Below are 23,662 nucleotides of genomic sequence, written 5' to 3'. Positions count from 1 at the left end.
TAATATTAGTCTTTCGAACTGCTCTAAGTGCTAGAGGACTCTGCATCTTTTTGCACAATTGTCAAAAAAAATAAATGTACCGGCATTACCAGATAACTAGCAACCCTTTATTGCTCACTGACTGTTTTTTGTCAATGTCTTTATGTCTCAAAAGTGTTCTCTGTCAATTGACTGTCTGTTGTCGTACAAGAGCGGCTCCAACTACCGGAGACAAATTCCTTGTGTGTTTTTTGGACATACTTGGCAAATAAAGATGATTCGGATTCTGATTCTGAATGCCCGTGACCTTCGATCCCTCAGGAAGCACTGCATCAAAAACCGACATCAATGTGTAAAGGATATCACCACATGGGCTCAGGAACACTTCAGAAAACCAATGTCAGTAAATACAGATCGGCCCTACATAAAATTCTAAGCTAATGCTTATTTTCTAAAAACAATAAAGTTTATCAGTTTGAACATTAAATATCTTGTCTTTGTAGTGTATTCAATTAAATATAGGTTAAACATGATTTACAAATCATTGTATTCTGTTTTTATTGATGTTTAACGTCCCAACTACATTGGAATTGGGGTTGTAGATTAAAACAATTCAGTATGTTCAGAATGAATGCATGACATGAAGAAATAAAAGTTTGAATTTTGTTTCTGCTGTATTCTTTTTAAACCGTTTACAGTTCCAACACAGACATGTCATGACATTATTCCATTTCAGACATCTTTTATATCACAAACACCTGGCATTTGAACAGGCGTGTGTAGACCTTTTTATCCACTGCAGCCTTGTTCTAGTTTTTGTAATCTGCCTGGTGAGCCTCCAGTATTGTGCTGTTTAACAATTGGGAACAATATTGTATAAAAGCATTTCTTGGTGCTAAATTTGCCTTAATTTGTTATTTTACAAAGATTTTATTCATCATTTGTTATTTTAAAATATTTTATATATATATATTATATTATATTATAATATAGATGAGGTGATATAGTTCAGCACTATCTGAATTTGCACATTCATATTTTATTTTGGTGTTTTTATTTTATTTGACGTTCATGCTGATCTAAGTTACTCACCATTTATACTTGCATAGTTTTTTTCACTGAGTACTTTCTTACTCTTACTCTATTAACTATTTGGAGGACTACTTTTTATGTTTACCTGAATCATATTATTATAAAGTAGCAGTACTCCTACTTGAGTCCAATATTTGGCTACTCTACCCACCTCTGCTCTCAAGTGATAAATTTGGGTGAAGGGGATGCTTACATCATCGGTTATGAACCCAGGATGTTGAGTTAAACACTCAGCACAATTTATAGCCATCTGCTCCAACTGTTTTCATAATTGTTTCACATGAACAGCTATAAAAAATTCTTTAAACAAACTGAATCGTACGAAACATTCCCTGTGTGCGCATGGGCTTCGAGTTGGGACGATGAGTCCTCAAAAACAATCGGTCTGTTTTAGAGGATGAGGCACAAAGCAAGTAGTGACACTTCACTTGGTGAATAAAACATGTCTATCTATGAGGGAAACTATGAGGGATCACATATGCACTCAACAAAACACAAAGAAAACACTGTTTGTACCACAGCAACCTACTTCTGGCTCCGTCACTGCAGCGACAACCGCCACCTTTGGTAAGGAATGAGATCCACGTGCATGTGTAAGAGGAAGTAAACGATTCCATAGAAGACTTCAATATGGAGAAACACCGGTTTGTTCAAGTAATCGTAAAAGGTGCCAAAAAGAGCCCTAAAACATCAAACTCAACAACTGACATTTTAATTTTGGAAAACTTCAAAATTCCAAATAGGGCACACGCACAAACACACTTCCAGTTGAAAAGGAAGCTGTTGCACCAACAGTTTGAAAGTGTGCATGCCTGAGTGTTTACTTTTGAATATGAGGTGAATAGTGGTGGCCATTGAGAGGACCTGAGACACCCTGGCAGGTCTTACAACTGCTTAGTTAGAATATAGGAGAGGCAAGATGGAAACAGGCCTATTGGCTTTTAATGACCCAAAAGAGACTCACTGGTGGCTCCTCACGTGGGAGCATTAACGGGGGACCAGTGTGATCCTGGGATATGGTTGCACAACTCACAAATGTAACAAAAGTTTTGAAAAGAGACTAACTCAATCTAAATATAAATCACTAAATATATCTGTTGTTGGAATTTCGGGCAAGATTGAATGTCTGTGCACTTTGTAATCAATATATGCAATCTATCAAAAGGAATGCAGTTGCTGTTTGTTTTGCAAGAACTGAGTCACACATCAGTTGTGACTCAGATGGCTGAGCGAGCGATAAATGTCTATTTTACTTGGCTAATTGCCTTGAGCTCACCACTGAAACATAATAGACAGAGGAAAGAAATAACAGACCAAAATACAATTAAATCAAATCTGAATGAAATACAAATGGAGACAACAGCAAATTAAATAACTGGAGAAGAACAGTTGGCGGATCATTCAGATGTCTTCTGCAATGCACACAGACCGACGCAGACGTACATCTTGGGTGTGTGTATAAATTATACATTATGACTAACAGTGGCCAGAAATTAATTTTGTCTTCGTGTCCATTTTCCTCATTTCTGGCAATATTTCCACTTTGGACTACTTCTCCTGCTCAAGTAAACACACATCTGGCTTTTGAGAGCAAGAGAAACAGCCTTGAGCTTGTTATTCTTCAGTGTCGCTTTACCTAGCCCTCTACCTCCATTTGCCTTGTTTTCCTTTTCACATTCTCTGGGGCACAAATCCTCTTCTTTCACTGTTTTCTATCTACAACTCCTACCCTTGCGGTTTTCCTCTTGCATGTTGCATGGAAATTACTTGTTCTGAAAGTTCGGGGTTAATGGAACAAAAGGACAAAAACATTATGGGCCTGATTTATTAACATCCCAATTCGCGGGCACTAAATTGTGTGTTGCCTCTAACAGATTGCGCACGCTGTTGGCAACAGGTGTATAAGTGGTGGAGACTGATGTGTTTAAAGGAGGGGTTTTGACCTTTAGGCAGCTGTTTATTGAAAGGGACAAAGAGTCTAACACAGTGATTCTCAACTGGTGGGTCGGGACCCAAAAGTGGGTTGCGGACCAATTTTGAGTGGGTCATGGACAGCTAGTAGAAAGAATGTATTTGTATTCAATTTGTTTTCGGTATAATACAGAGGAGTACCAGTGAACATATTTGGTAAGCAACAGGAAATGTTACTCACTTGTGCTCTAGCCTAGACATTAATTTACTCCATAAACAAATACGGTGTGGTTCAGCCTCTGGCTAGCGGACATCATGGCGAGCAATAGGCTTTTGGCGGTATGTCAAACTAATTTGAAACGGCATTAAAAAACATAACATACTGTACTTGTGTTTTCAGAGGCTATTTAAAAAAATAAAATAAAAATGCTTTATTGTGCTTAATTTCTATCAAAGACGATTGCGACTTTGCAAGAATAGGAAAATGCATGTCCCAGGTTGAAAACAGTTGAGAACCACTGGTATAACACACATACAAATTGCCAAGTACCTGGCATCACTCTCCAGGCCAACCCTTAAAGGCAGAGATGAGGGGACTCGAGACTCGAGTTGCCAGTTTAATGACTAACGTAGCCACCTGCATGAACAATGATGGACGGCGCTCCAAAGGTACCGTAATTTCTCGTATATAATGCGCACCCATGTATAATACGCACACCCAAAGTTGAACTCAAAATTCTGGAAAACTTTTCAACCTATGTAGAATGCATTTTTACAATGCATGATTTTGCTTCTGCCCATATGATCAAAACAAGTATTTATTTTTTTTATTTTGTTAGTTTTTTCAAATAATTCTTCTGAAGTTAAGCACTTTATTTGAACACATAATAATTTCTTTTTATTTACTTGCTCTTATTTTGAAATTCACAGCCTTACTTATATTTAGTTAATGAGAAAACACACAGTTGTGCTCATATGTTTGATTACACAGGCAGAATTTGTAAGATGTGTACAATTCTTTAAAGAAAACATGAAGGACCAGGCGAAACACATTTAATTTTATTTTAAAGGGATTCAAATTAAACTGTCAAGCATTTCAGAAATGCATTATCATTCAACAAAACATAACCATAAAGAAATGAATGATGGTTGTTGTTCAGTCATATTTTAAAAAAAAACAGTATTTCACAAATTCTGCCTGGGTATGTAAGCTTATGAGCACAATTGTACATATATGCAGTCATATGTACCCCTGTCATATTGGAATGAAAATGCAGGCTACAACTTTTTCATAACCTCTAGGTTGCATACTAGAATGAAAGTGTACAACTTTTTCATAACCTCTAGGGGGCGGTAGAATATTGGAATGAAAGTGTACAGCTTTTTCATAACCTCTAGATGGCGGCATAAATGTATAAAATGGGAACGTCTTTCATTTTCTCCGATACCTATGCATAATGCGCACTATTGACTTTTGACATTTTTGGGTGGGGAATGCGCATTATACACGAGAAATTACGGTAATACAATTTAGATTCAAGGATTATGTTGTCGATGAAGTTTGCAACCTGCATGTTTTGTAAATCGCGCATTAAAGACACAACAACAATGACGTCGAACTTCATCCATCACTACAAAACTCACAGACAAGTAAGCTAATTTAACAGTTTAGCTAGCTGGTCAAACGTTAAGAAACTGGTTTGGGACGATTAAAAATAAAAATTATTGTCAATGTTTTAGTACAGCTAAGAAACGTAACTAGGGAGGGGCCGATTTATGATAATTGTCCGAATCTTTAGTTTCGGTTCATAGGCACGCAAATGTCTCTTTTTTCTCTCTCTTGCTCTCTCATGCACTCTAGAGCAGAAAGTAGCGCCTAAAATATAATGGCAACCACTGAATGCCAACCACTGAATGTAAATGAATTACTTTAAAACAATTCAGTGCAATAATACATTCAATCAATCATAATCTCAGTTGTTGTTCATTTAACTTTTACTGTATAAAATGTGAATACCGGTATTTTTTTAGGGCCATGACTTATACGGCAAAAAAACATTGTGAAAAAATATTTTATTACCATCTTGCCACTGGAGCAAGATTGTATGACTTGACTCGACTTGCTTGAAATTTAGTGGCGACTAGAATTGACTTGTTTAATTTTTTTCCCCCACAGTGACTTGGGACTTGCTTGAGACTTGAGGGTTATGACTTGAGACTTGCTTGTGATGTGCACATACTGTATGTGACTTACTCCCACCTCTGCTTAAAGGTCAACATACAACACTACAGATGTGACTTTTGTCCTAACGTACAGTAATTACACTTTATAAACGCAGTATATTTCTTCACATAGACTTACATTGTTTTATTGTTTTTATATAATGCGGTGCTATCTTTCTTTTCATTAAAAACACGTGACAGAAAATTGTGTTTTGGGGAAGTCGGAACAGATAATGGTATCTCAATTTGCTTCAATTGGGAATATTGATTTGCTATTCAAGTAAATTAAGTTACTAGCTGGTCAGACTCAAGGTACCACTGTATATAATATCATATTACACTGTCATCATGTGCTTTTCACCAAATATTCCCCAGCTTCATCATTACTATGCAACTTAAACTAAAAACAAGAGGAAATATGCTGCTAGTTTTGTGTTTTTTCTAATTGTGGTAATTTCACATTCGAGTTTAAATCAGTAGATGGGCAGTATAGGCAGTAGTTTAAACTCAGCACATTTAGGACCCGTTTTATGAAAATGAATAAATATCCTGGAAGATTATCTATATGCTTAATATAGTATGTGCGTAGAGAGAGAGAGAGAGAGAGAGAGAGAGTGCACTACTCACTGTACTGAAGTTCCAGACCCGCTTAAAGGAGAGCCTCTTCCTCAGGCTCATCCTGCTGACGACTGATTACTTCATCTACTGTACGTGTTACTCACAAAAACACACAATACACTCACACACATTAACTCGGAAACCAACTGAGCTTCTTCTGGAGCTATTTAGAACAGGAAACAAATGCAGTCGTCTAAACATGGAAGAAACCAGGGTTTTGGACATCTATCACACACGTGGGCACACATAATCACACACAAAATTACAAGCTAAAGTTGCAAGTAAGTCAACACATTGCTAAAACACCAGTTTTCTCTAATTGTGTCCCAAGGCTTCCACACTCTCACACACGCTTAACCGACACACTGACTAGGAAGTTCCATTCTCTCGCAGCCTCACGCACACACACACACACACACACACACACACAACGGCTTGTTTCCATAGAGACACGCCCCCATCAGGCAGTGTGAGCTGAGAAAGGGGAGTGAACAAAGGTTAGTCTGCCAATCACATTCCAGAACAGCCCTCCACTCTCAGCCTCTTCCTCCGACCTCCCTTTTCAAATCACAGCCTCAATTCAAGTCTAACATTTTCTTCCAATCCCAAACTAAAATTAAAGTTACTTTTTAACGTCTCCATGTGTTCAAATGTTGATTTTATTTGAAATTTAATTTTAACCTGAGAGTAACTAAAGGAACTTCAGAGCAGGGGTTCCCAACTGGTGTCATCCTCATTTCCTAAAATCCGCACTTTAAGTACCCTGGATCATATTTATGCTTCAGCGCTTTGCCCCCGCAGCAACAACACAACCATGCAAATGGTAAACACGCTTTTACTTATATAGTGCTTTTTGTACTGCAAGGTACTCAAAGTCACTGTCTCCTCATTCATCTACTTACCATACAACAACTCAGGTGGTCAGTATCTTGCTCATGACACTTCAACATGGTCACAGGGGCTGAGCAGTAGACCACTTTCTACCACCTGAACCATGTCGCCCCCACCTGATCCGTGATCATAACTTTGTAGTCAATTAAACTAAAGATGACCATTGCAATGCTGCTAGACTGCTGCAAAATTGTGACACATGCAAAAGAGCACACTTAATATGCTTATTATTTTTTTATTTCTGAAAAAAATTCACCCTCTGAGACCCACCCAGAAAGTCAACCCACAAGACATACATACACACACCGCTCGCTTTCACGCACTCATATAGAAACAAAGACTGCAATTCAATATGTGCATGTGGCCTTTAAGCGTACACCTCACTCCCCTAATTTCCTGTTATGGGTTTTTGGGTGTTGAGTGGGGGTATAAAGTGAATGCGTATATCCATCCACCCATCCATTTTCTGTACTGTCTATCCTCACTAGGGTCACGGGTGTGCTGGCGCCTATCCCAGCTATCTTCGGGTGAGAGGCGGGGTACACCCTGAACTGGCCAGCCAATCGCAGTGAATATATATGGGAGTCCAGGGGATACAGAGAATCCAAATAGCCAAAAGCATCTAAAAGGCAATACCCAGTATGTTCTTTTTTTCCCCCATCACGAGCTTTTCACTTTCCAGCCCAGAATGCTGCAGTATGCTATTGATGAAGTTAACCTTCCACATCCCTGTATCATAGCAACATCAGGGATGGCTCCAGCACACAGCACCCACCACTGCCACCGCCTCACGCGCACAGATTGAGGCGAGGTGAAGTGCCACAGTCTTAATGACACGGCCTTCTAGCAATACAGACTATGCCAGCACCCACCCTGGTCCCAGCCGCAGTAATTGCATGCAGTATGGGGTATGATACAGTCACAACTGGTTAAACTCACAAGAAGAGAAAAGGAGAAGAAATGTTCCTATGCAACTTGGCACACAATATAATCACAGCGTATGACTTTTGTTAGCCAATCATCAGGTTGAAAAGGAGTGACTGTCTCAGGACTAAACAGGCAGTTACTCAAAAGTCAGAGACAAATAATATCAATTGGACAATTATTTGTCCAAAGAAGAAGGACATAACTGCATTGCTTGATACAGAATATCAGATTTAATTGTGTAGATGAATTAGTGGAAGACACATGAGTAAAGCCTTGCCGGACGGCGCAAGAGGTTCTGTGTTAAAGCATTCCCACGCTAGAAAAGTAGCTTTGTTTATGAATATTAGAGAACCATCAATCTTGCTGATCCATTCAGGCACCAGCCTCAATCATCCCTCTTGATGTATTTTGTTTTCACTGACTTGCACGCAAGTTCATAGGGGAGAAGAAAAACTTGAACACTGCCCTCTGTTGTTAGAATTGAGGCATAGCAAAGAGTACAGCCGGACAGAAAGCAAGCTGAGATCACTGAGATCCCGGAGATCATTTGATAATGTCATTGATCTTTGGCTGTTAAAATATGATTTAGATATATTAAATATTTAGTCTAATCAATAGTCCTAAAGAGCACATCAGTGGTGATGGAGGAGTGGCCAATAGCACAAAATACAGAGCTCAGTCCGAGATTTAACTTCATTTCAGATTTTATCATGCTGTAACACAGTTGTTTCTGAGAAAGCCCACTTTTGCAACTATCAAATTTGTAAATTTGCAAACCATAGTGCTGCTTGGTATTACATGTTAAGAGACACGTGTGTGGCTATGCGTCCATTTCATTATAATTCACTCTGGTTGTTGGCTGAAAGGCTCTTCCGTCAGTCACAAGTGCAGCATCATGTCATAAAGCAAAGGTTTTAATATATTCTCCTGTTGCCTACAAAATGAACACACACTGCAGCGACTGATTTATCACATGGCAATGTTGGATTGTGCTGTTGAGGTGAACAGCACCCATTTGGCATTTGTTCAAGAAAAAAAGAGGCACTTGTCTTCATCTTAAGGCGGAGCTTACGTCTGATGTGCCTGCCGTCCTGAGGTGTTTCATGTACAGTTGCAGTGTTGACTCATCATCTGATTTGCCTTCCCAACAAATCACGAGGAGCACACAAACAAGTAATGTGTGTGCGGGTCACTTATCTTTGGGCATTACATTGTGCGAGTGTTCCATTTTTCGTAGGGTATGAATGGGCGTTTCATGTCTGTGTGTATTGATGGAGCGGCACGGTGAACGACTGGTTAGAGCGTCTGCCTCACAGTTCTGAGAACTGGGGTTCAATCCCCGGCCTGTTGCATACACACATTGGGTCAGACGAACTGCAAACTACTGTTTCGTCACTTGTGTGTTTCAGGAATGTAAAATAGATTATGCGCTGCTTTCCACCCTAGAGCCAAGAACAACTACCTGGCACCTTTATTCCTGATGTTATTTTTATATCACATCCAATGCATAACTGAGCGATGCTCTCGCTTGTTGCTTTTAACAGACTAAAGCCAGAAATCAACAGGTTTCCCTTGGATGATACGTTGTCAAAAAACTGTGTTGTGATTGGCTTGCATTGGTCACATGGCCTGTCATTCCAGAGCTGGGCAGTGCAACGAAAGTTTCAGTACATTTTAGCGTCAATAAACATGGACTTAATCAAAAGATATCAATTGACAGCTGTAAGTTACACTGATAAAACCATAACAAAATTGAATTGTGTTATTACAGTTCATCAGACAAGGTTGCATATCATTGTGTGCGACTGATGAAAGGGACTCATCCGTAGGATCAGACACACAATCACACACACACATAATTACTCACTGGTTGAGAGGTTGTTTCCGAGTCCCCACTCAAAGTTTGCTGCTCCATGAAGAAAGACACGAGAAATTCCCAACACTACATGTGAAAGCTCCCCAAGGCGCACGTTGAATGATAAATAGTTGTGTGTGTGTATATGTGTGTGTGCGTGTGGATGTGTGTGCACAGTAAAGCTTGATGCGGTCTATGAGTGCAAATCGCTCCAGAACGTCGCTGTAGCGAGATTCCCCTTCCAACTCTCTCTCATCTCCCCTCCTCCTCTTCCTCCTTGCTCTATCGTCTCCGTCGCCCTGCCTCTCTCTCCGCTCTCACCCTCCTCTTTCTCTGCATTGCCACCCACCCTTGTGTGATTCCTATTCCACCCACACTGTTGTGGTGTGAGAGGCATGCACATACACACTAATCAGATGCAGAATGCAAGGCATGGCTGAAGACGGAGACCCCCGCCTTGACTGACCCCCCCATCACCACCATAGACCCCTACACATATGGGCTGAGCTCTGAGTGAATGCCCTACCCTCAGTGCCCTCGTCTGTCATCTCATTAGTATGCCCCATGCACAAGTGACATTCATGACAGAGGGAGGCAAGAGAGGAAGGATTTGATGGACTGAGTTTGATCCTTCCTGGAAGACCAAAAGATGACAGAGCAGACAGAAGGGCAGGAGAAGAACAAGTAACAGTGGAGTGAACAGCACAGGTCACTAAACTGGTAATATGATCACACTGTACAGAAGAGTTCAGAAGTAGGTGCATTCCACAACATGCCTTGACACACCGTGGTGATACACACACTCATACCCCCACTTCCAACCCTGCCCTTTCCCTCCATGGCCTGGGAAGGGCCCTGAGGTGGGGAAAATAGGTGCAGCACCACTTCACTCTAAGTGAAAGTGAGTTTTTTTTTTTTTTTTAAATAGCAACCACCATCAAAGTGTCATATCATATATGCCCCGCCTCTCGGCCGAAGATAGCTGGGATAGGCTCCGGCACGCCCGTGACCCTAGTGAGGATAAGCGGAATGGAAAATTAATGAATGAATGAGGTGAAATTAATTATTGGAATCAAAATCCATTAAAATAATGGACCACTTAGTCAAGTCGGTTAAGTTTCTCGTTAATGAGAGTAAACGGGCCATTAAACTGGGGGTTAACTGTTTTTTTTTTTTGGGGGGGGGGGTTGTTTTTTTAAGCACAAGTGTGACAAGAGTGCACACAAATTGTATGCCACACATTTAAATGAGAAATTATACAATTAAGATTGAAAATAAAATTATAAAACAGCTTTTATGTCATTTTGCCAAGAGATGGCTAGACAGACAAAGAAATAACCTTGTTAATGCAAGAAAATGGCATAATGCTCCAATCGACTTTAGAAAGTCTTTAAATAGTGTGCTGAGGCCAGCTAACGATAGGCTGCAGTAGAAAATGCAGGCTAATGGCTATGAGTTAAGGCCACAAAAGATCAGCAAAGCGATTCTCCCTGTCAAAGAGACAGGCTGCATTTGTTTCCAAAATAGGGTAGCTTTAGGGGAAAGTCATGCCTGAATCACGCAAAAAGCACACACAAAAAAAACCCCACATATTTACAGATTCTGATAGTGAAGATTAATTAGTAGTAGGTCATGCAGCTGCTAAAGAGATGCCACACGTACATTGTTACACACGCAGTTTCCACGCGCACGTGAAGATTTCTCATTGTCATCCAATGTGACTCGCTCCCTTTCTTGTTGCTTGTGTGCAACACAAATGACAACCACACAAACCAGCTCAAAAGAGTCACACACTACTGTTTGCACTTTGGAGTACAGTGGAACCGCGGTTCATTAAGGACCTTGTTCACGAACAAAACGGTTCATGAACAAGATTGCCAAACCGAACTTGCTTCAGTTCGAGAACAGTCACAGTATCCACGTGGAAAGATCACTTGCGCTTCCTCTCGCACAGCGTAAACGGCGCTCCATGTGTCACAAACGTCACATACAGGTACTGTATCTTTTGAGGTTTTTTTTTGTTTTTTTTCCAGGTACTGTCCCCCCAGTGGCCAGGTTGCACATACCAGAAGGAGTCGCAAGGAATTAATCATGATGCAAAAACTGTTTAAGCCTTTACATTCTATTTAATTATGATATTACTGTATGTTTTATAAAGAAAATATTACAGAGTCACAGAGCAAATTACACTTTTATCTCAAGGCACCACTGTACTAACTTGGTGCAGTCTTGCAGTTTCTAGTGATACTGAAGGTTTGAATAAGTACTACCGTGATTTTGTTTCTGTTTTGTAAAGCATATTTGGGGTTCCAGAAGCACTTAAATTGGTTTTGGGTTGAAGAACTGATGTGATTATGAAGTTGATACCTTCCACCACCTGTGGCCCCGTCCACCACTTTTTGTTACGTTGTTATTTTTTGTTAGTCCCTGCTTCTGTACTCTCACGTCAGCAGTTTTGCCTTTCGTTGTTTTCAGTTTTACATTAGATCACTCCTGCAATCAGGAGCGGTTTTGGTTTTGTAGTTTAGTTATTTTTTCCGTGATGACAGTTTTTCATCGTTGTTTTCTGTCTGCTGGATTCCTGTTTGGTGTTTGCGGTTAAATAAAACTGATAGAAACTGTTTCAAACTTTAACTTCTGTGTGGCGGACCATACACTGGCCTAAGGCCACAGTGTGTCTTATGACTCATATGTGGTGGCGATGTTCAGAATTACCCAATCACATTCAAACTTGTTAAATGGTAGTCACCACAAACCTGCCATTATTTAAAGTGCCTCTGATAAAGCCCAAATCAAGTTCTGCTTTTGTACTAGGTGTGACCTATTTTTTTATGATTATTATTATTATTACCGTTATTTATTTTTGCTTTCTGGCAGAAGCCAGAAGGTTTTGTGTTAACACTGACTGCTATTTTGACCTCTTCCTAATTCCATTCACCTTGTCTTAAGGCCTCAGCTCCAACTAAAGAAAATGCTGCCACCACCATGGTTCACTGTGGTATGGTGGTCTTTTGGTGATGAACAGCATTGTTTGACCCCAACACACCTTTTGGTATTATGGTCAAAAGGTTCAACCTTGCTCTCATCAAACTAGAAGTGAATCTCCCAAATAGATGTGGGAAAACATGTGCAAGATTTATCAAATTCAGTATGTGTTTAGCCCGCTTTAAATATTCTGTGGACTCTACGGTGACTAATTCAACATTATGTTACCCTAATGAATCCTTCCATTGTTGTTTTGGACTTTGCAGTCTCCATCAGGGAAGAAAAAAAAATCCACTACATACTGTACAAGCCTGCTCTCCCTGTCCTTTTTTTAATGCAAGCAGCATAGTTAACAATGCTAGTGAAGAGGATTAGTATTTTCATTTGAACTTTATACTCACCAAATGACAAATTAAATTAAAAAGTCTGTCCTTTCCTTTTTTTATTGCCATCCAATACAATAATAGAACACATCTATTGGTTTGACTATCACAATGTTTGGGTTAAACCAGAGAATCATGAACATTGTCATTTTTTTTCGATATCTTTTAAACTTAAAGCATAAAATAAAGAGGCTACTGTAAATCTAAAATCAACAAAATTGTAGCCCTGTGGAAAAGAATACATAAATAAATAAAAATTTATATATTATTCCCTCAAGGGGATTTGGCACCCAACAAGCCCAGGAAAGCCACCACAATGGATTTGGACCTTCACAGAGAGCTCCATGTTGTGTATCCCCACCAGCACAAGAACAGGAGAAATGTAATCTTCTTGCACATACACTGTATCATTACATTGCAGTTTCTGGGGAAAATATTACCAATCAGACTTGCAATCTGCCAATTGTGTGCATTGTAGACCATTTAATTCTGTCCATTCAACTCTTATTTCTTTGCCATGATTTCATTTGTGAGTCTTGGTGGTTCCCTTATACAGCAGGGAAGGAACAATTGTACCCACAATCACCTTGCCATTTTGTGTTCAGCTTTCAAGGACCACTTAAGAATTGTTTGTGTGGGTCGGTGGCCTTTCAACTGATTAATTCCATTGGAATGCTCAAAAATAGAAAATAATAATCACAATAATGAACATATCTACTTGGCGTCAATCAAATGTTTAAACCATAGGTATGTCATAAATGGGAAGATTATTTTTTTAAACTGTATCTCTCTATGTGTTTGTGTGTGTGTGTGTGTGTGTGTGTGTGTGTGTGTGTTTGTGTGTGTGTGTGTATATATAAATATATATATACACACCCCTCCTTGAGCCGTCACCTTATCGTGGTGGAGGGGTTTGTGTGTCCCAAAGATCCTAGGAGCTAAATTGTCTGGGGGTTTATGCACACACACACACACACACACACACACACACACAAACACACACACTAGAGTGAGATTAAAATCAGTGCCATTAGGGATGACAGCGAGAAGGTGACTATGGTTTTCTGTTTACCTTAAAATAGAATCGCTGCAACAAGCCATTATGCACCATAATCCCATGTCTTTCACGCATTCTCCCGTCGACCTATGCACTTTTCCTCTTTTGCGTGTCAGAGGCTGTAGTAAGTCATGCGCCCCATCCTATTGCACTTGCACAATATATGCCACACATAATCCATCCATCCATTTTCTGAGCCGCTTCTCCTCACTAGGGTCGCGGGCGTGCTGGAGCCTATCCCAGCTGTCATCGGGCAGGAGGCGGGGTACACCCTGAACTGGTTGCCAGCCAATCGCAGGGCACATACAAACAAACAACCAGTCGCACTCACAGTCACACCTACAAGCAATTTAGAGTCTCCAATTAATGCATGTTTTTGGGATGTGGGAGGAAACCGGAGTGCCCGGAGAAAACCCACGCAGGCACGGGGAGAACATGCAAACTCCACACAGGCGGGGCCGGGGATTGAACGCGGGTCCTGAGAACTGTGAGGCTGACGCTCCGACCAGTCGGCCACCAGTCGGCCACAATTGTTTCTACTGCGGTTTATGCAGTATACCAAGTATACCAACCTTAACCCGATGGAACACTTTGGGTTGTCAATTTTTTGGGCTGTAAGGAGCTTGATCAGCTTATCCAATGCTGTCGGAAAGTCCAGTGTAAAGTTGTTCCAGAAGTGCGAAAGTCTTACATGATCAAATGGTGACGAAAAGAAAGAATTAGCAGGCAAATAGAAGAAAGGTTGTTCACTGGCATATGCAGTACTGACCACACTGTAATTATGTCACTATGTTCACTCACATGCATTTCACCCTATATCACAAAGGCTGAAACAGTAGGTTGGTGTGTATGGGTACAGTATGTAAACAGATACTGTATATAGCTTGCATTGATGTGTCTCAGACAGAAATTTAGCCTATGTGTGTGCGTGTGTGTGTACTTGCTCCATGCGTATGTGCTTTTGTGTTGAAGCCGTTGTAAAGACCAGCAGCTCATCAGAGCTCATTACGAGTGCCAGATACGTTTGAGCTGCCACTCTCCAAAACACAAACACGAACACACACACACTCACACACATCTCCCATGCCTACCACAAAGCTGTCTCTGTTTGTCGACATTACTGCATGAGCACAAAGAAAATGGCATAATGACGGGGAAAAAAAGGTAAGATAACAAGGGAGGCAGGGGCGCAGGAAAGAATGTTGAACATAAAAATAATATAATCATAATAGAGTATAATGTATACAAATAGTGTAATACAATGGTACATTCGAGACAAAAGAATACCATGTCGTGGGGGAAACATTTTAATTGGAACGCCATCTAACGCTAATGGCATTCCAGTGTCTTTGCCTAGACTTCCTATGAAATTCTACAATTGAGACCAACCGTGGAAAAGTGAAAAATTCCACGGTGCCCAAGTAGCCACTGGACAGCGGAAACATTTAACTTTCCTCTGATCTCTATCTTAGGAGGACAAACAACCAAAACTGTTACTGGGAATTATTCTCCGCCTCGTCTCACTCTCCCTCAGACACCAGCCGACGTAAACAGTGTTCATGTTTACCTTGGTTCAACCAGAATGTGCAGCATTACCCTGTTAATTAAGATAGACATAATAGCTAATGTCTGAATTCTTGTTAACAGAGGCTCATTAGGTGCACATGATCAGTATAAAAAAGTGATTTCTGTGCCGCTCCTCAGTGGTGGGTAAATGCAGAAAGCAATTCTTGCTTTACATCGTATGTCACAAAATATGTTTTTTGCAAAGATAATATTTAGATTTTCAGTGAGGTATTGATTTCACAATAGGTTTATTATTGTGCTTTTAATTGACAGAAGTTTAAAGGTGGCTCATACTGAGAGCTCTTTCTAGTGCTGCATTCCAGAAAGCTGAAAATGTCAGATATCTGAGAAGTGAAAGAAACAAATACAGTAGTGCCTGAAGGCCTGTCGTACAATTTGGAATTCAAAGAAGCTTTTCATGACAAGTGTCACGAAAAACATAGAGGTCATCCTGTGGTAAGTCAGCAAATCTTGATCGCCACATACCTCACTGGAACTTGTGTTCTGCTTTTGGGGCCTTTTTAAAAATCAATTGTTGTTTTATGCTTGATATTAAACATCGAAAATCTATGCAGCATAAATTCAAATTTAAATTCAGATTTGTATCATTTTATAAAATTTAGGATTAACAATTTTTAGGATGTTTAAAAAAATTCTTCTAGGAATGAGAGTAATTATTTGGATTATGATAAGGACAAAAGATTTATGTGAAATGATCAAACGGATAAAAGTAGAATTATTGCCTCAGTGGCTTTAACATTTAACAGTAACAACAGTTAAACTTTGTATTACCTAAATCTCACTATTAAACTGTACAATAATCATAAAGTGTACAGTACATGGTGTCTCGCTATAGGCTGGCTTGTCCACATTTGTGTGTATGTTACCATGGTGATATGAGAAAAGGGCTTGAAGTGTCAGGTGATGATGCGCATGAGCTGCTATTATTAGAAAGTGCTGGTGCACATGTGGCTAAAATGTGACGATAACACTCAGACGAAGCTCGAGTGCTGCACTAACACGCGGCACTTGTCTGCAGATGTACAGACACCCTGTGTTTATGTGTGTGTGCGTGCATGTGTCAAGTGAGTGAGTGGATGTGCGTGAGAGTTAGTGAGTGAGAAAGAGAGAAAGACATCCATTAATGCATGGATGAGAGAGAGAGAGAGAGAGAGAGAGAGAGAGAGAGAGAGAGAGAGAGAGAGAGAGAGAGAGAGAGAGAGCGAGAGAGAGAGAGAGAGATCGATCGATCATGCACTCCTACCTCCAGGTCATCCAGGGAGCGGGCCGTGCTGAGACGTTTGGAACGTCCAAAGGAGCGCCTGGCTGAGGAGCGCTGGGGGAGAGGAGGGAACCCCATGGTCAGACCACGGAACCGACCGCCCTAAGGAGAGAAAGACACAGGTTTCACATCCAGGTGGGGACAGCAGCGAATATCTGTGAAGCAAAATGGAGTCTTTGAGGTTGGGGAGAAGGGATCTTGAAAAAAGCACCCCCAAAACTAACCCTTCTGGACCCCGAGGAGTGAACATGTGAACAGATAAACTAGCACTTATCAGCAAATGAATGTCAAAATAATTTTAGGGCTCTTTTCCCTATTTTAGACTTGGTTATGTTATTGAATTTAGATTCTATCAAAGCCATTGACCCTACATGGTTTAATTAATTCACATGGGATTATCACATTAATTAATCAATTTGAGACTTGACAGTTTGTGGGAGGGCCTTTTGTGTTTCAGCATGTCTGTCTAGTGCACAAAGCAAGTTCCAAAAAAGCACACTTGGGTGAGTTTGTTATGGAAGAACCTGAGAGCCCTTATCTCCATCTCCTCAAGTGCCATACATTGGGATGAACTAGAACAGAGATGAAAAAACATGTGGACGGCATTGGCAATCTACTCCAGAGTTTCTTACATTTAATTTCAGTTCCTGTAGGAATAATGGCCAAGGGTCTCATTTATAAAAGCACTCAAAGGATTCCTACTATAAGGATGCGTAGGCACATAAGATGAAAATGTCATGTCCTATAAAATTGTGCATACACACAGCCAACATCATGCAATCGTTTTACAATTCATCTGGAAATATCCGCCTTATTGCCCCACCCTTTACACATGCCCACAAAACAAAAAGCCTCTTTTGAATGAAACTGTTTTATCAATGAGCAGTGGGGGCTAGTCAATAGAGGGCGCTGTCCCACCACATATGGTCGTCACGATATTACTTTCCTTGAAGACAATAAATAACAATATTGACAGTGAAATGAAAATATTTCAAAATATACAGGTGAAACCAGATATTTACATACACTATATAAAAAGATACTTCTTGTATCACTGTCTGACATGTACTCATATTAAACTTTTCCTGTTTTAGGTCAATTACGATTTCTAAAATTATTTATTATTATTTATTAAATGTCAGAAAATTGAGAGGATGTTTTTGGACAATGTTTCATTACCTCTTTCAAAGTCAGAAGCTTACATACATTTCATAAATCTTCTGTACCATTTCCCTTTAAACTGTATGACTTGGCTCAAATCATCTGATTAGGATACCCCGTGGACGCCTCACTGGTGAGGTGTTCCGGGCACGTCCCAGCTGGAGGACAACCCAGGCCTGGGAACGCCTCGGGATCCCCCCAGAAGAGCTGGACAAAGTGGCTGCGGAGAGGGAAGTCTGGGCTCCCTGCCTAAGCTGCTGCCACCACAACCAGACTCTGCATAAGCAGAGGATGATGGATGGGTGGATGGAAGGATGGATCAAAACATTTGGATATTCATAACCTAGTATCTTGAGTATTTTTGACTCTGCCTCCTTACCTTGCCCACAGACTATTTCACAAGCACGCCTTGCCTACCTGCCTTGCACATTGCACCTGTTAAATTGGAACACAGCCACAGATTTCGTTCACCACCCACAATTTCACACCCGTGGACCACTGCAATGTCCAAGACCCCCGTTATTGTTGCATCTGCCACCTTGCCTCCAGCCTCTGCATTTGGGTCCTCCACACACCCAAGACCCTTAACAAGAGTGGGTTCTATTAAATGTCAATCCGCTTCCTACAAATAGTCTAGTGTCATCTATTGCTTAAAATTCATATGACTTTGCTCTGGTGTGGAGGCGAGGCCATTTACATGAGCAGTTTGCCCCTTTTTTCTCCCACCAAAATGTTAAATTCCACATTAGACACAGGCATGCACAGTCCTCTGTTGTTGCATGCACAACTAGTTGGATTCAAGACAAAGGGTCACCCACACATTCACAAATGCTGGATATCATGATAGAGTGTACTGTGTGTTCATATTGAATAATCCAATTGGTTGAAATCCATGTGTCTTCCATTTCAATTAATTATACTCTTGACTATATAAACTTTGTCCAGGGTGTAGATGCAATGTCAGCTGGGACATCCGTTCGATAAGGTGTACGGATGATGGAGGGATGGATGGATTTACTACCGCTGTAGCAAACCATTAACTGGAATGACTTCACCAAAAACTGAGCAGCTGTTCCATTTAGTCATAAACTGCTGCCTAAAATGTGCATGAGATTCCTCACTGGGTCATCAAGATTTACTGTTCCAAGCCATCAAACGATGACGTAAGTTTTTAGTCGCCTTCACATTTCCACATAACACATACTCTTAATGTTGTATGTATGTAAAAATGTATGTTCTTTTGTGGTTGATGAGCTAAAACAATAGTCCCCTCATAAATCTCATTAGGCCCATAGTGTAGGATAGAACATGTAACAATAGACCCCTGCTAAATTAATGCTCCCTGACAAAGGAATCAATGAACACCGAAATGTGACTGACACTAATTAGTGGCAGGATTACACAGCATGCCAGTAAGTACAATATTAACTTTGGATCCATATTTATGGCAAGTTATCTCTTTGGTAATCTCAGCTAAAGGTACCAAGATTTTGTGGGTGTGGTTCAGTCATCGCCTTTACAAAAAAGCATCTGAATACATGCAGCTTGTATCTACGTAACTGATCAGTCTCGCTCAAACACACACAACAAACACAGAAGCAAATGGACAGCGAAAGAGAAAAGAGGCATTCCCTCAAGTCCTAAAAGAAATTCAGTCAGCAGTTCAGTTTATCATCACTGCAAACTAAAAGCACAGTGATGAGCATTTAGTTTAATGAATACCTCCCTAACTGTGTCAATCAAAACTGAACATTATTATGTTTGCAAAGACAGAATTTTGTATTTCAACTGATTAGCTTGGGCAGGTACTAATGATACCTAATAATGTGGCATGAAATGAAGCCTAAATGACATACATAATAAAGGAACATCAAACCTTAAAAGTGGTTGCATGGTAAAGATATGGAAGCAGTGCCACCATGTGATACTGCAAAGTAAATTGCAAACAGTTGCTTTATGTTCGGTTAAAATTTAAACACATCCATCCATTTTCATGCTGGAGTCTATCCCAGCTATCATCGGGCAGGAGGTGGGGTACACCCTGAACTGGTTGCCAGCCAATCGCAGGGCACATAGAAACTAACAACCATTCACACTCACATATAAACAAACAACCATTCACACTCACATTCACACCTCGGAGCAATTTAGAGTCTTCAATTAACCTAACATGCATGTTTTTGGGATGTGGGGGGAAACCGGAGTGCCCGGAGAAAACCCACGCAGGCACGGGGAGAACAAGCAAACTCCACACAGGTGGGGCCGGGGATTGAACCCCGGTCCTCAGAACTATGAGGTAGACGCTCTAACCAGTCGTCCACCGTGCCTTCCTGTTACTGTCGGGACCTATCATAAACCTCTGGTCTTGAACCACTGCGGCTTATGGTGACCTGGGGTCGGTGGGGCAGGGAGGAAGCAACATTCTGGTTCAATATGTAGCAAGCAATCATCTATAGCTATGATAATGATTAGGACAAAAAAAGTTTAAAAAAATTTAAAGAACTATGATGCAATGTAGTACTACTCACTTGCAACCACATTAGGTACTCCTCAAGATAAAAGATCTGCATCAAAGTTTGGGCCTTTTCAAAGAAATGGCAATGTTTTAAATGGCAATGTAAGAGAGGTATGACTTTCTCTATGTACTATATTGTGGTTGTAGTTTGCAGTGTTGTACAACTGCACTACATCAAACTGAGAGCTGTTTGTAATAATTGGAGTCTGGAGGCAAATGTCACTCATGTTAACATACATTATACTCATCCATCCATTCATTCATTTTCTGTAGCACTTATCCTCACTAGGGTTGCGGGCGTGCTGGAGCCTATCCCAGCTATCTTTGGGCGAGAGGCAGGGTACACCCTGAAATGGTCGCCTGTAAACCGCCGGGCACATATAAACAAACAACTATTCACACTGCGGGCAATTTAGAGTCTTCAATTAACCTAGCATGCATGTTTTGGGGATGTGGGAGGAAACCGGAGTACCCAGAGAAAACCCACGCAAGCATGGGGAGAACATGACACACAAACGCCACAGAGGCGAACCTGGATGGATGGATGGATGGGTGTGAGTGTGTGTGTATATATATATTTTATATATATAAAATATATATATCCACTCTGTCCCTCTGTCTGTCCCACCCTAAAACCATTTTTCTGTCCAGACATCAGAATAATAAAAAATTTTAAAATAATCAGAGGGAGTATTTCAAACGCCCCTGTTGCACAGCAAAACTGTTCCAGTACAAAGGCATACAGATCCACCATTCTGCAAGGCCATGCAGCTGAACAGCAATGGTTGTTTGTGGAAAAAAAAAATTGTGGCATTATGGACACTATGTTTCGTTACTTCACTGTACCAAGGTCAAAGCTTCATTCTGTTATACAAATGTTTTTTTATGTATATACTGTAAGCTGGAAAGGTACCATAACCCAGTCTTTTATGCAATATTTACCAGCAACAGTGCGTTCTGCATCTTTTCCGATAAATAGAAAAGCTTAGTGTTCTTGGTAAAATATGTTCATTGTATCACACAGTAGCCTAATCCTAGCCTTTGTATGTGACACGAGTCTGAAACCCACTCCAGTTGGACCCATTAGTGTGTGCAACAGATGGTTTTCAGTTGATGACATATGTCTGGCTGGTACATAATATATGATCTGATACTGGAGCTGTGGGATGGACAACTTATCCATCTAGTTGATGGGTAGAGGGCCACGTTGTGTGCTTCCATTACTCAATATGGTACAGGGATGTTTGGTGGGTATCCACACAGGTCAGGAAACTTTCACACGGATGAAAACTTTCACATGTCAGTGACAAACACTTCAGTCAAAGAGCACTGGCGTTAAATAGGAGGCTTTCAGACAGAAGGAGTGATAGGGAGCATTGGCAAGAACACAGATACATTTATAACCTGAATAAAGTGCAGTTGGACAGACTCAAGTCAGAGTACATTTCTACAGCAGTGCTATGTGCTGGAAGGAGGCTACCTGTTGTCAAGACTTCTCATCGCATAGTTAGTTTGAACATATTGTAACTCTTCCAGGATTCATCAACAACACAGTGACACATAACGTGGTGGAAAGACACAGAATGCATTCAGTTGAAAGATACAAACACACAGAAAAGTAACCAGCAACAAAATACATTTAACCCAAATATGTATGATAATAATGAGTTTGTACCTTTTTATCTGCATCTTTGGCACCCCCACGCTTCTTGCCGGTTTCACTCCTCTCTCTGTCCCCAGCACCAAAGAGCTTCTTGGCCCACTCATCTTTCTGAGCAGTCAGCCGCTGGGTGTGGGTCTGGGCATGTAAAGCAGGTGGAGGCTGACTCCCTCCAGGCGGCGGCAGGTGGTCTCCAGGGACCAGCGGGGCCCGGTAACGGTCAGCAGGGATCTTATTCATGGGTGGAGGCAGGGTGCTGCAATTAGCTGATGACCACCCGTCAGTGGATTCGGCGTACGACTCCTGATCGCTGCTCAGGCCGTGGAGGTGGTGGTGTTGCTGGTGCCAGTCTCTCAGCACGTGGACTGGCAGCCAACGCTGAGACTCCACCCCTCCTCCAGCTCCGCGCTTGTCCCCGCCTCCGACAGCTCCTCCCCACTTCCCCTGCGAGTAGTGGTGCAGGGGAACCCCTCGAGCGTGTCTAGCTGCTACGTCAGTGTGTGCCAGTGGGAGGGGGTGAGGGAGGTCAGCCAGGTATGGTTCATGTCGGTAGTGGCTATTCCTTATAGCGGGTGGCGGGGGAGCTGGGTGAGAGGCAGCAGCTCCTAGAGTGGGGCTCCAAGCCTGCTGGGAAGAGGGTGGGCTGTCCCAGTGGCGCGGCCCAGAGGCGTGATTGTGGTTAAGAGGCCCTCCCAGGTCAACCAAGAGCACTCTGCTACTCTTCTCCTCAGGTAAAAAGTTGCCAATCCCGCTATCACTATTACTGCTGGTGCTGTGGTTCTGCTGGGCATCATTATCTGGATCATGAAAGGCTCTGGCTCGGACGCCCTCAATGTTGTCCCCCATGTCCCGGTAAAGTACAGACACAAAGTGGAGGAGAGATTGAGAAGTGGGTGGGAATTCCAGGCAGCCTCCTGTGTCTGGGTCAGGAGTACATTCAAAGCCAAACCTCCTGGCCACTCCCAAATGGACCTGGGGAAAACAAAGAACCGTATGAAATAGCTGCCAAAATACTACATTTTCTTATACTGCAATGGAGAGAGTACCAGTCATCTATTAGCGGTAAGGCATTCATTCAGGGAACTTTATTTCTAAAAATGCGACATCATTTGTTCCAGCAATAAATAATGACATTTGTTTCTTTAGATGACATTATATTTATATAATATTAATGAGAATATAATATTAGTACAGTATTATAATTACTATATATTTTTATTGCTTATAGCATTTTTCTTTTAACTAAAATGTAAACATTAGCAAACAGTGGTATTAGTCATAGCAAAGGTCATTACAGCGCCCTAATTGTCTGAGGTATAAAATTTGTTATGGGGAAAACAGACCTGGCAATTGAAGAACAGCAGTTTGTCACAGGAAGACCACTATTTGAGGTATTTTTCACAAATAATTACCTGAATCTGTGCTCCTCTTGTTGATTGACATTGGAATAAAACAAAAATTATATTATAATATTGTATAATATAGTACTATATGATTACATTCCAGTAAATGTTACTGGAATTATTCTTGGTGGGGATTTTTCATTCTCATTTTCTT

General features: G+C 41.0%; 1 protein-coding gene across 2 annotated transcripts in view; it reads right to left on the bottom strand.

Annotated features, from left to right (window-relative positions):
* Positions 1-23,662, bottom strand: part of rgs12b (regulator of G protein signaling 12b) — a 56,234-nt gene that overhangs the window by 25,542 nt on the left and 7,030 nt on the right. For both annotated transcript variants that reach the window (XM_061678896.1, XM_061678897.1), the window contains exons 4-5: positions 22,121-23,077; positions 16,752-16,871 (exon numbers count right to left, since the gene is read on the bottom strand). In XM_061678896.1, the coding sequence (XP_061534880.1) occupies positions 16,752-16,871; positions 22,121-23,077 (1,077 nt within the window). The remainder of the gene's footprint in view (positions 1-16,751; positions 16,872-22,120; positions 23,078-23,662) is intronic.

The sequence above is a fragment of the Phycodurus eques genome, chromosome 6, assembly GCF_024500275.1.
Source record: "Phycodurus eques isolate BA_2022a chromosome 6, UOR_Pequ_1.1, whole genome shotgun sequence".
Taxonomy (NCBI): domain Eukaryota; kingdom Metazoa; phylum Chordata; class Actinopteri; order Syngnathiformes; family Syngnathidae; genus Phycodurus; species Phycodurus eques.
Note: the sequence above shows the minus strand (reverse complement) of the source record. Positions and strands in the feature narration are given on the sequence as shown.